Source organism: Hydra vulgaris, chromosome 11 (assembly GCF_038396675.1).
Source record: "Hydra vulgaris chromosome 11, alternate assembly HydraT2T_AEP".
In the NCBI taxonomy this organism is placed as follows: Eukaryota; Metazoa; Cnidaria; class Hydrozoa; order Anthoathecata; family Hydridae; genus Hydra; species Hydra vulgaris.
In genome coordinates this window covers 1,885,001-1,898,893 of record NC_088930.1, presented here as the reverse complement: position 1 = coordinate 1,898,893, position 13,893 = coordinate 1,885,001, and the positions used below count along the sequence as shown (strand labels likewise).

The 13,893-nt window shown below is 27.3% G+C and overlaps 1 protein-coding gene across 1 annotated transcript in view; it reads right to left on the bottom strand.

Annotated features, from left to right (window-relative positions):
* The window catches only part of LOC100214096 (elongator complex protein 2), a 119,317-nt gene that overhangs the window by 57,127 nt on the left and 48,297 nt on the right, over nucleotides 1–13,893 (bottom strand). Inside the window, exon 10 of the mRNA XM_065809779.1 lies at nucleotides 2,779–2,861. Coding sequence (XP_065665851.1) covers nucleotides 2,779–2,861 — 83 coding nt within the window. The remainder of the gene's footprint in view (nucleotides 1–2,778; nucleotides 2,862–13,893) is intronic.

Below are 13,893 nucleotides of genomic sequence, written 5' to 3'. Positions count from 1 at the left end.
AATTCTCATTGTGTTCTCCTACAGATCCAGGACAATGCCCTAACCTAAGCATAACTCGGCATCTAGCAATCAGTGTACGCCAAAGGTGTCCCACATTTGCTGTGATTCGCCTCTTATTCTTTAAAAGCAATGTCTGCTATAGACGATGTGTGGCATAGTGGCATGTCTGCTATAGACGATGTGTGGCAAGACACTGCACATTTTTTAATAATTTATATGCCGTAGGGCTTGCCATACACAGTGCTATTCAATGCATTCATGCGTTTACTGGTTTAAAGTTATGTAACTGTTGGCTAAACAAATTATCAAAAGTTAAATAAAAGTTAACAAATTATCAAACTAATAAAAGTTAATAAAGGTTAGTTAGGAAACGTTTATATGCTGATGTAAAATTTGATATAAAACTGATATAAAATCCTGGAGACCCAACAATTTTTATGACAGGCAGGACTCCGGGTAAAAACAAGGACTCCTGGACTCTAGAGTCTGACTTTGCATCCCTGAAATTAAGATAATGATCTTGCAAAAGAACTTTTTATGAGTGAAAGCAGAGTGTGTCCAAGTCAATCAGAGTCAGCAATAACCTTTCTAGCGCCTTTTTCAAGATATTAGATGTTGTGGCAACTTAAAGGGACAAGAGCAACCTAGTTACTTGGTCTGACTGCTGTGTACCTCAAAATTGGAATAGTATAATATCAAATGCTGAATTGCATTTTTCAAGCAACAATATTAACAATAACTCAATCACTACAAAATACTAACATCCTGGTCATTTATGTGTCCAGGAAGTGGGCCATGTGCATAATAAAACTTATAAGCTCACAAGAAAAGCTGATTTAAATAGTTTAATTGGACTGATAAGGATCTTTAAACAAGTTAAAGGGTTCCTCCAAACCTCCAAGACATGCTGTGTTCGTATTAAAAAGAATGATTAAAAAAAAAAATGATTGGGCTAAATTTTTTTGATTAAAACAAAAGAATAAATGCATACCAAGAAAAACTAACTTTTTTGTTTTAGTCAAAGATTGCCTTATCTGATTTGTTGTAGGCCAAATAGTCATAGTATGCAATGCAATCTACAGACTTGATAATTTATTCAAGGGCGTTTTATTCCTAAGAGTTTTAGTACATGACATCATTGATTTTTTTGTTTGTTTAAAATATCGATTATCTAAACAAACAAAAAAAACGGCGATACCATATACTAAAACTCATAGGAATTAAACGCGCTTTAATAAATTATCAAGACTGTAGATTGCGGCATAAATTATGAAGACTACTTTGGCCTACAACAAAACAGAGAAAGCATCTAAAACAAAAGTTAGTTTTTATTGGTATGCATTTATTCTTTTGTTTTAATCAAAAAAGTTTAGCCCAAACATTTTTCTTTTTATCATTCTCTTTAATTTAAACACATTATGTCTCAAAGGTTTGGATCCTTTTAACCAAAAAAGTCCTTATCATTATCATTATTTTATTTAAATAAATTAACTAGACTTTGTGAAGTATATTTGTATATGTTGGTGTTTATAATTGAGTAAAAATGTATAATATTATCATTCTTTAAAAATGTATAATATGTTCATTCTTTATAATCAATAGAAAATTGAAAATTGAATAAAAATGTTTAACAAGTTAATTTTTTATAAAATTATTTGCCGCTAGTTTAATACCATGGTTATTGTGTCAGAGGTATAATGACATGGATTACAATAAAATATTTAGTAGACTAGGGTATAATAAATATTCATCGTAAATTTTAAAGTATTTATAGCTTCTAAAATGACAAAAATAGGATTTACAAAAATTTTAGAAATTACACTCAGTGTAGTTAAGGCGATTTACAAATTATTTAAATTCTTTTATTTGAGATTAGCATGATTTTATCAGTGTATTATGTTTAAACAAGAGCTTTAAATGTAAAATCTTTTTTTGCTTTAGGCTTTTTTAATATTAATAGGAACTTTTCGTTATTTTATATAATTTTCAAAACATTTTTATGACCCATAATAATGAATCACCATTTTGGAGTCTTTAAATTGATTCTCTCATCGGCATTAACATGAACTTAGGTAAAATCTTTTGAAAAAGTACCTTGACCTACTACAGATCCTAGTTCTAATCGGTTCTGACTATTAATTATATATAGTTGTCAAAATACAATATTTCTACCAATTTTCAAAAAAAATCCTAGAATTCTGACCAAGAAAGAGGTTATAATTAAGATATAATATATGATAAGATACAATATAAGATACGATATATTAAACGATCAGAACAGATCATTTAATTAAACTATGATGTTCATTTCACCTAAAAAAACGTATTTATTTAAAAGTGTCATTCAAATTTGCTTGAGTGATTGTAATTTTAAGAAGATTTTTTTTTTAAAAAAAAGAATTTTTGTTCTGGGTTTTTTTGCAACAAACCTTTAAATTTTAAGATACCACAAAATTAATCATTTTAATTTTTTTCGTCTTTTCATAATTCACAGACCTGATCAAAAAAACAAAATATCATACAGACACTATAATATAAACTGCCTTGACAACACCACATAAAAATTAAATCAAAATTGTTAATAAAAAACTGTCATTCTTTTCAGAAAAACTTTGTCCAACAAATCTTAACTTTTTGTATGTAGTTTTAAACAATTACAGTTTTACCTTGTCTAATCAAATTTAATTAGTTTCGTCATATTCCCATGTAATTACAGTTTTACTTTATCTAACCAAATTTCATTAGTTTTATCATATTCCCATGTAATTACAGTTTTACCTTATCTAACCAAATTTCATTAGTTTCATCATATTCCCATATAATTAAACTCTTATCCATACTTGCAGATAACAAAATTGGATCTAAAAAAGAAAATATTGAAAAGTATAATAACCAAGAACCAAAACAATCAAATTAATATAAGATTAAACGTATACAAAAGTATAAAGTAAATTTATCAACAAGAACAGCAGGGATATAAAGAATAGAAATTCAGAGCAATTCACAACAAAGGTATAAAGAATATACATTTAGGGGTACAACAGGGCTATAAAGAATATACATTCAGGGGTACAATAGAGGTACAAAGAATAGACATTCAACTTATTGGTAAACATAATGTAGATTATGTTGTAGATAGAAAAAACATTTGTAGATAGAAATGTAGAAAAAACATTTGTAAATAGAATGCAGATAGAAAAAACATTTGTAGATGAATAAACATTTATACATATCATTACATTAGCAAAAAAGTTTGACTTTTATTGTTTCTATTGATGTCAACACCTATAAGCTAAATTTACAAAACATTGAACAAATCTGGTGCGCTATCTACACAAATGAAGATGCAATCCTTGTGGGATGTATTTATTAGCCTCCTTCTAGTACATTTAAGACAAACAAGAATTAATAACTTTAGCATATAGCTCTCTTAACAAGTTATGAAGCTCAAGCGCAGTTCTCACTGGTGATTTTAACAACCCCCATATTTAGTATGAATATTATAATGCAGGAGGCAAAAGTTCAATTTTTAGCTGCAAGAGACCAGCAAATTTATTCACTGATTGTCTTGAGGCGAACCATCTTATCCAGCTTGTGACTTTTCCTACATATAAACATAATCGAGACAAAAAAACCTGTTAACACTCTGGATCTTATAATCACTAACACTCTTAATAGTTTTTCAGATATAATGTGTAAAGCACCGCAGTACTTTTTGAGGGCGTACTGGGCAGTACATTTTGAGGACGTGCCCATTTTATTTTAGAATTTAGTACTATTATAAAAAAAAAACTTAGTAATGTCTTGAGCTTTGAGGAGTCGTTATATATGGAGCAGGGGAAATTACACAGAAATAAACAAGCACATAAATAAAATAAATTGTGTTGAATTATATATAATTATATATAATGATCTATCAGTCAAGTTAAACGATTATTTTTACTTATTATTTTAAAAAGATCTAATCCTCTTCCAGATTATGGCCAACAAACAAAAGCATTTTACAACATAGAAACGGAGCTAGTTATAACCGAAAAAATTGTTCAAGAACGAGTTAAAAAACTGAATACAATAAAACCAATAGGATATGACAACATTCATCCTAGAGTTCTCAAAGAGTTTGCAAAAAGTTGCGATTCCATTAATTATTATCTATCGCCTTTCCCTGAAAAGTGGTTAAATTCCTGATATGTGGAGAATCGCAAATGTTTCTCTCATTTTTAAGAAAAGCAGTAAACTTGAAGCTCCAAATAACTAGGAGCTAACATCTATTGTAAGTTAACTTTTTAGAGAGAATAGTTTTTAGTGTTAAAATCTATTGTAAGTAAAATTATAGAAAATCCTATACATGAAGCAATTATGAAATTCTTTAGTGAAAACAATATTATCTCGAAATCTCAATGCGTTTTTATTTTAAAAAAAAGCTGTATAACCAATTTACTTGAAATTCAAACAAAAGCCAAACAAGACAGTTTTTGAGACAACATAGTGGTCACACTGACTTGGAGTAAGCATTTGATAAAGTGTCCCATCGCCGACTCATTTATAAAATGATAGCATGTGGCATGCAAAGTCAATTTATTGCACGGATAGAACCATGGTTCAGAAACAGAAAGCAAAGAGTAGTATTGGGTGATTCTATATCTAAATCGAACTAGCAGTGTTCCTCAGGGTTCTGTACTAAGATTTCTTTTATTTGTTCTCTATCAATTATTTACTTAGCTGCATAGACCATTCTATAAAACTCTATGCTAACAATAGTAAGATAATCAGAGTTGTTAAGATGCCAGTAGATGCTAATATATTACAAAAAGGTATTGATAATACAGTCCTAAGATGTGAAAAGTGACATCTAAAATTAAATTTAAAAATATACTAAGTCATGCAATTTAACTGTATTAAAACCAAGTCTAACGCTGAATATTTAATATCTGGATATAGTGATCATAGACAACATCAAGAAATTGAATTAATTTAAAAAGAGATCTCAGAGTTTTGATTTTCAATGATCTTAAACAAAAAAATAAAGTTTAAACAGCAGCTGCTAAAGTGAATTGAATACTTGGTACCTTGAAAAAGACATTTAAAAGTAGAGCTATCTCTTAGGAAGTCGCTTTATACCACCTACGTCTGCTAACACCTTGATTTTGCTACACAAACTTGGTCACCATATTTAAAAAGAGATATCTGAACTCTTAAGCGCATCCAAAAAAGAGCAACAAAAGTTATAGCTGAAAGAGCCCACTTACCGGCCGCTGCGCGAAGAAACAAGTTGAGCGCGGTACTACACCACTACTGCAATACTTACTATACAATATATATATTTGTATTAAAATAATTTGTATTATAATAATTATTAAATAAAGTTATCAACGTTAAAATAAGACAAATTGCTGTATATGAATTATCTTTCTTTATCTTTATTTTTTTACATAAATTTATCATTTATTTAATATATTATTTCTTCGATATTTATACTGTGTATAGTGAGTATAGTTGCTAATGAAGATTTAAAATGATATTCATATTATAATATAGTCAAGTGTGTCAAAACCAAAAAAAATTTTTTAAGTAGTAGTGGTTTAGTGGTAGAGCACTTATTAAAAACTATTAAATATTTATTAATCATAATTGTCTGCACTAAAAAGAAGCCACAATTAGGTACACAAAGTCATCCCGACTAAACATCATTATGTTTAGTAGGGATTTTGACTTGTCCAACGCAAAAATTTGTATCCAGTGCCAGAATTACTTACTCGGTGTAGTAAAGGTTATTTTAAATAATTATAATGTCTGTATAATATTTTGCTGATTATGACATATTTCCGATAAATGATCAGGTCAGTGAATTATGAAAAGTCAAAAAAATTAAAATGATCAATTTTGCAGCAACATAAAATAACAATGTTTGTAGCAAAAAAACCCAGACCAAAGATTTTTTTTTCTTTTTTTTTAAAATCTTAAAATCCCGATTGCTTGTTAAAAAATTGTATGTTATAATACAAATCAAGAGACTATGTTTAACAACACATGTTTGCTTACAATCTCACCACTTGGCAAAATCAGCCACTACCTGCTTCTTCATTTGTTATTGATGGTCCAGCGGGTCACACTTGGGACCATAGAGAAAGATTAATACTTTAGTACTTGTACTTTAGCTCCAGGATTTCCGCAGCACCAAAATTTCTTTACACTTCAAGTTGTTAAAATGAGGAATAACCTACTTCAGAGTGTAATGAAAGAATTTAAGTCTGAAGATGACTGCTATTTTATCTAAAGTGGCTTCACCTTACTGTATGCATATTATTAGTTCAGTCAGATTGCTTTGGGATATAGTTTGTGCTGTTAATAGTATAGACATATTATTAATTTCTAAATCGGGTTCATTTAAGGGAATCTGATAAATTCCTTTTTCATAAAATTGATATAAAGTTTTTTAAATGAATTTTATGTATAGCTTTATGTTCAGACAAAATAAACTTTTTAAAAAATAAAGTTTTTTTAGATAAAAAATAAATTTTGAGCAAATAAAACAATTAAACACTCAAGTCAGTGATGCTTTTGCTAACTTTATTGTAATAATTTTCATATCCGCAAGTCAAATGTTAGAAAACTTATTTATGATCAACAAATAGACTTCTTAAAAGATTTTAACTTAGATGATATTTAATAGAACAAAATTACTTAACATCATAGACTTTTGAATGTTGTCAAAATTTGATTGTATAGAATTTATAAATAGAATTTAGAATAGTATAAACATAGAACTTTGATTGTCGAAAATTAGAATTTGATTGTCGAAAAAATTGGTTGCTATTTGGATAATTGTTGATTTTGAGTTTGGTTTTTACATAAAAAAAAACCCTGCAATAAATGCACAATGGACTAATAATTTTAAAAAAAAAGTCCAATTATTTTTTTCCATTGGCATTCCACAGTGTATAGATTTATTTTAATTTCAATGGACTAATCTAAAAGCAATTAAATTAAATTTCCAAAAAGTCATTTTATGCTGATTTGGAAAAAATTAAATTTAATTGCATTAAATTAAGAGGTTATGGAAATCTCTTTACTTCTTTTACTAAACTAAAATTAACAACATCAGCTGCTTCCAATAAAAATATTATTGTTATCTAAAAATATGGAAGAATTGTAAATTTAAACAAAACATCATACAAATGGAACATAGGTATCAACATAAGTACCACATCACAATAAGAAGACCACATCACAATAACATATAACAACATTTAACAATAACCATGATAACAAATGAAGCCTGCTTTAAACAAGGTATATTGAAGCTAAGATTTTAGTATTGGTCCACTGACTCATTTCCTGAACTATACACAACATACATCAAACCTGAACTAGAACTTTGTGTACCAATCTGGAATCCACACATTAAAAAAAAAAAAAAAGAGAAAACTCGATAAGGAGCAAAAAAATTCGTACCAGGTCTCAAGCACAAATCATATAAAGAACATTTATCAATACTAAGATTATAAAGTCTAGAAACCAGAAGAACTGCAGAACCTGAAGAACTATAGCCTGATTCAATATTTCAAAATAAAATCATTTATAAACAAAGTTAAATGTTTCCATCCTAACTCATAGTTTTTTCATCAATTCTAAATGGTTCATCATTAAGTATTGTAGAAAAATCACACAAAGAATTCACAACTACCTAAAAGCAGTTCTACAGCCATTTTTTAAAACGCCTTAAGTTGCTTTTTACGTATTTCGAGAAAAACACTATTTTATATATATTTTAAAGTTTGCAGTTTTGCAAGAGATATGTAATTAAAATATTTATTTATATATAAACTTTAAAAATATTATCTTTATTATACTATGGATTGGAAAAAATAAGAATAATTTTAAAAAATTAGTATTTGTGTTATATTTTTTGTCAGAAAAAACGAAGACAGGCTTTTTTATAGATGAAAGCGGCATTCAAAACGCCTTGTGAACCAATAACAAGTAAATTTACTTCAATTTTCCCAACAAATTTTTCCAAAAACTTGGCTAAGTATCCAAATGGTAATAAACATACATTTTTAAAAAATATATTGATGTATGTAAATTTTTCTCTTTGAAAATCAATATTTTGACTTTTATTAAAAATAATATTTATTTTACTTCAAACTGTAACTATTTTTATGTTATTATTTTTTAAAAGACCATACAACATTTAGAGCAATTATTACAACTAGCTCCACATGTTTTGTGATCTTTTTATAAACTTTTACACAAAAATCATCTATTTAAATTACGCATCCCACTATAACAAAAAAACCACACAACATTTGGAGCAATTATTTTACAGCTAGCTCCAGATGTTTTGCAGACTTTTTATCACATTGTTGAGAAAAGAACCATTCTAAATTAACTTTAACTCCGGACTGTACAGATTGCATGACATGGAATATTCACATGAAAAGGATCGGACACGCCAGAAACAAATATAGACTTGATGCTGATCGAACTGTCTGTGCACAAGAAGTAATAAAGACGACAGACATGGGAAAAGTAATTATGTTACTAAGAATGGAAAATTTTAAAGAAGCAAAGTTTTGTCAACGATTAACAACATACAATGATACATTTGTGCCTATTGGAAAAACGAAGGAAAGTGTAGTTTCAATTGTTTGGAATAAAGAAATTTCTGTAGTGTAGTTTCAATTGTTTGGAATAAAGAAATTTCTGGGCGGTGTAAAGAAGAGCTAATTTCTACATATTTGTTTTTGCAAGAATGTCTGGACAAATCTGAAATCATTTATTGGTGGGAAAATTGTAGCTGTAACTAAGTGAGCTTTTATTTTTAAATTACTCAATATATGTCGAAAAAATTGTCTCCTTGTCCATATATAGAAAACATCACCAAAATTGAGTTCAAATTAGATTCTTATAGCATGTTTTATTGTTGTAACTATGATTGAAGGCCTGTGATTGAAGCATCAGTTTTATTCAAAAAACAGAAAGAAAAAATGTTAACTTTACAATATACTATAAGAGATTTAAAAGCCGGAATCAATCCAATTTAAAAATCGAAACTTGTTTCAACACTTTGTCATTTAATGCCCCCTAATAGAAGAGAGTTTTGGGAAAATTTGTTTGCGATTAAGATTAGGAGTTTTTACGTTTAACTCTTCGATTTCAAAATTATATATTATAAATGTCTTGCGCATAAAAATTTCCTTGTTATTAGTTTTTTCCTTTTTGTATTATTACTTATTTCATTTTCTAAATATATTTATTTTACATTAAAAATTTTATAATTTTAAACATATGCAACTAATATAACTGTTTTGTAATATTAGTCAGTCACATTAAAAGGTCAAAATGTTAAAGGAAGGGGGGAGGGGAAGGGGGGAGGGGGAAGGGGTGAGGGGGAGGGGGAAGGGGGAGACAGGAAACAGAAATTAAAGCAGGCTAGGGCAGAAAAAAATAGAATTTGAATAAAAAAAAACACGAAATTTTAAGAAACTTGGGGGGAAGTGGCAAATGTCCCATCCAAACCCACCCTCCCTCCTCCTGTTCTTACGACAGTGATATTAGTTATGCTATATTTTGAAATTCTTTATAGTTAATTATTGTTTTATTATAATAATAATTGTTATAATACAATAATTATTGTTATAACATAATATAACAATAACTATAATTGTTATAGTAAACTATAATTACCTATTAAGAATTTCAAAACATAGTCTAGTCAAATGATTTTTCCCAAACTAATGCGTAAGGCGTTTTGAAAAAAATTTTAAAAATTAAAAGCAGATATCATTTTTAAGGTGTTTTTTGAAACTAGTAATCTTTATGAATTTTTTCATAATTTTTAAAAAATAATTATTCAATAACATTTATTATCATCTATATTTGCTTATTTCATTAAAAAGTCAATTTTGAACTTTTTGATCTTAAGGCGTTTTAAAAAACGGCTGTAGAGTTACCTCCAAAATTATTTTCAGTAACAGAATAGTGATTAATTAAAAGAAGTTATCAAATGACTTAGCAAATTCAAAAACAGTATACAACTTTAAAAACAAATACAATAACTTATCAATCAAATAGTTTGATTTACTACTATAATAGGATTTCAGAACTCCTCTACAAAAATTTAAATTTTAACTTACTATAGTTATTCAAATAAATATTTAAATAAATTTTACCTTTTTATGACTGCTCAATGAAAACTAAGAATTTAAAAATTTTATTTTTATTTTTTCTGTAATAAATCTTTAAACATTTTAACAATTAAAAAGTATTTTAAATCCTAAAATTCTTTTTATGTTTTTTGCACTCGCTTCATAAGAAAAGGCTTCTGAGTTCAATCCCCAACACGTCCCATGTAGTATCATGCTCAACTTGTTTCTCTGTGCAGTGGCCTTGTTTGTCAAGGGTCATGTTTTAGATTTATAAAGTTGAGAGAAGGTTATAACCATAATTAAGTAGCCTCCTTGCTTCTAGTGACCTTATCGACCTTGGGGAAGGTGAAGGAAAAGGTGAACCGTCCCCTTAGTATTAAATATTTAGTTTAAATAGTACTTGCGAAAGAGAGTTAATAACATAATTAACTAATTAACATTAGCAGTTTTTAATGAGCAATTGAAAAAAAAAAAAACAATTGACCGTCAATTCCATGTGTTCTTTTTTTTGATAAATTGGCAGCTCACCTTTGAATTGTTATTTTTCACGCTGGGATTGTCATCACAATTAAAGTAGCCTTCTTGACTGTAGTGGCCTTCTTGGCCTTGGGGAGGTGAACTAACACTAAAAAAAAATCTTAATTAACTTTTCTTTTTGTGCTTACAAGGTTGCTAAATTTTCCTTACATCCCTCAACTCTATTCTTTTGATTTTGTTCAGTTAACTTGTGGGTTATCTAACTTGATGGCTATTTTCTATTTGTTGTAAATGATTTAATTGATTGTAAAATGATTAAATGATGTCAGAGCTTCAATTATATCATGTATTGCATGTAGGTTTTCTTCAATAATGGCAGACACATATTCATTATTCTCAGCTTTAAACATGGTTTGAAAGTGCCTTGAGCAGGTATCATCTCCAAGATTCTCTGCAACTTTTGAATTGAGCAGCCTATTTGGCAAATGTAATAACTATTTTTTAACTATTTTCTTTTCATATTCACTTTTTTCTTACAATTTTTTTTTAAATGTGTTTTAAAAAATTTAAATAATATTTTAATGCTAATTCAAATACTTTCATAATTTTTATCCATATTAGGGACTAAAGTTGATACTTTTATTATCAACGATTTTAAAGATCTTAAAAATAGATTTAAAATTGATACAAACCAAACTTTGATTTATTTATAATTGATCTCTTATATAAAGCATCTGTTATCTAAGTAAGATCTCTTATATAAAGCATCTGTTACCTAAGTAAGATCTCTTATATAAAGCATCGGTTGCCTAAGCAAGATCTCTTATATAAAGTATCTGTTACTAAGTAAGATCTCTTATATAAAGCATCTGTTACCTAAGTAAGATCTCTTATAAAAAGCATCTATTATCAAAGTAAGATCTCTTATATAAGGCATCTGTTACCTAAGTAAGATCTCTTATATAAAACATCTGTTACCTAAGTAGGCATAATTTTTTGATATACATCAATTGTAGAGTGTTTATTGAGTCTGAGCTCTCCACTTATTATATTGGTAAAGACCTTTGTTTCCTTGTTGTTTTTGTAAAGCGCTGAACGAACCTTAATAAACAAATCTTATTAAGTGCAATAAAATGGCATCCATTCAACAAGCATTGAATGAATGATATAATCATATTAAATTTAATGAATTTTATTTATTGAATTTAATAATAAAAATTATATTTATTTAATGAATGCCATTAAACTTAGCAATTAATAAATATTTAAAAAAACTCTCTAAAGAAAACCAAAAGCTTCTGTTTTTAAGTAGTAGATTTCCATAGAAGTTATTTGTAAACAGTTTGCTTGTTGTTGTAACCAAGGAGAAAATTTACCTGTTGAGATTTATTTTGTTGAAAACATTTTTTGATTTTGTTAAAAACATAAGTACAAGTATAAACATCATCATTTTGCTTTCGAACAAAAAAGCAAAAAAAATTTTAAAGTTTTAAAAAAGTAAAATGTTTTAAAATATAAACTTATGTATTAAAAATTTCAAAAATAAATAATGGCAATAAATAATAACAAATAAAAATAATAATTAAATTTCAAACAAATTTTAAATTTTAGATCTTTTATATCTTATTGACTCACTTTAAGTCTTTAGTATTTCAGTTGCCAAAAAGTTTTCACAACTGGTTAAAAAATCTGCATTAGTTGCAGAAAAACATTGCATTTCAAACAAGATACAAAAGTATATAAACCCCAAAGAAAAAATATCAGTTGACAGGCTTTAAAAGGTTCATGCTGAACATTAGTCAACAGCCATTAAAAGATGCATAAATTACATAAATTAGCTCAAAATAAAATAAATAAATTACATAAAATATATATATATATATATATTATATATATTATATATATTATATATATTATATATTATATATATATATATATATATAAAAATTACGTAAATTACATAAAATACATAAATTAGCTTTCATTAGTTGACAATCATTAAAAGATTGATATATTAAAAGCTTTCATTAGTTATTAAAAGATTGATGTATTACAAGCTTTGGATGCTCACTACTTGTTTTAAAAAAGAGTTTTATATGATTATATGATGAAAACCATAAAATAAAAACTTCTATTTTGGATGTAACTCTTTATTTTTTGAGTTAATTTTTATGCAATATTTCAAGGGAGTATAGATACCCTCGTTGTCAAGTATAGTATATATATAAAAAAGGGTTAAAGATAAAACAAAACAAAAACAAACAAAAAATCAATGCAAAAGTTTTTTTTGATTCAAATATCAAAACATAGGTTTCCAAAAGGAAGTTGTGATGTAACTTCCATTATCTTGATTCAGACCGCCATCTGAAGGTGCACATTCATGACATTGCATTTCAAGGGCTTATATGAGAGTTTAAAAGTTTTATATGAAAATTTAAAAGTTCATAAAATAAGAGTTGTTACACGAATATTATAAACATATTATCAACTTATACTTCCATAATTTCACCAAGAGAAGCACTTTTTTTCAACACTACGTAGTAAAATTCCTCGTCTTGTTGCAGCAGTTTTCAGTCACTTAACAAGCGCATTGGTGCACCAAAGCAAAATTTACCACTAATGCGTCCAACACATCAAAGCACTAGGATGTTCAACACATCAAATTTTGTTCATTTTTGTTGATAAAGTTTGTTTAAAATACACACTTTAAAGTTCAATTTATAAAAATTATGATACACCTTCAACAATACCTGGGACCAAAACCATTTGAGTTAATACCATATCATTAAAACCTCATTAAAAGAAACAAGTTTAGTTTAATGTTTGCTCTGTAGTCATGGTGAAGACAATTACCTAGGAGATGGAAAATTCCCAATTAAATTGTGGATAAGGGTAGGAGGTTTTTAAAAACATGGCAACTTAGTTTCATTTTAAACTTGTTAAATTTCTAGAGTGCTCATTTATTATTTTCTGTATTCATAATTTTCTTATTATACTAAATATTGTTTATTAAAGAATTTTCAACAATATTGGTAAATTTTACTTTCTTTCTTTCATTATTATTATTATTATTATTTGAGAATGTTAGATTAATGTTTGAGATTAATTAGATTAATGTCTACATATTAGTTGTCAGAATCTACGTGTTAAATTTATGTGGAAGTTTAATGTTGAAATCTACATGACTAATGTAGAAAAGTATTCAAATATTTTCTATGTATACTATTTAATTAACTTTTAAATCAAGTTATACAATAATATAATT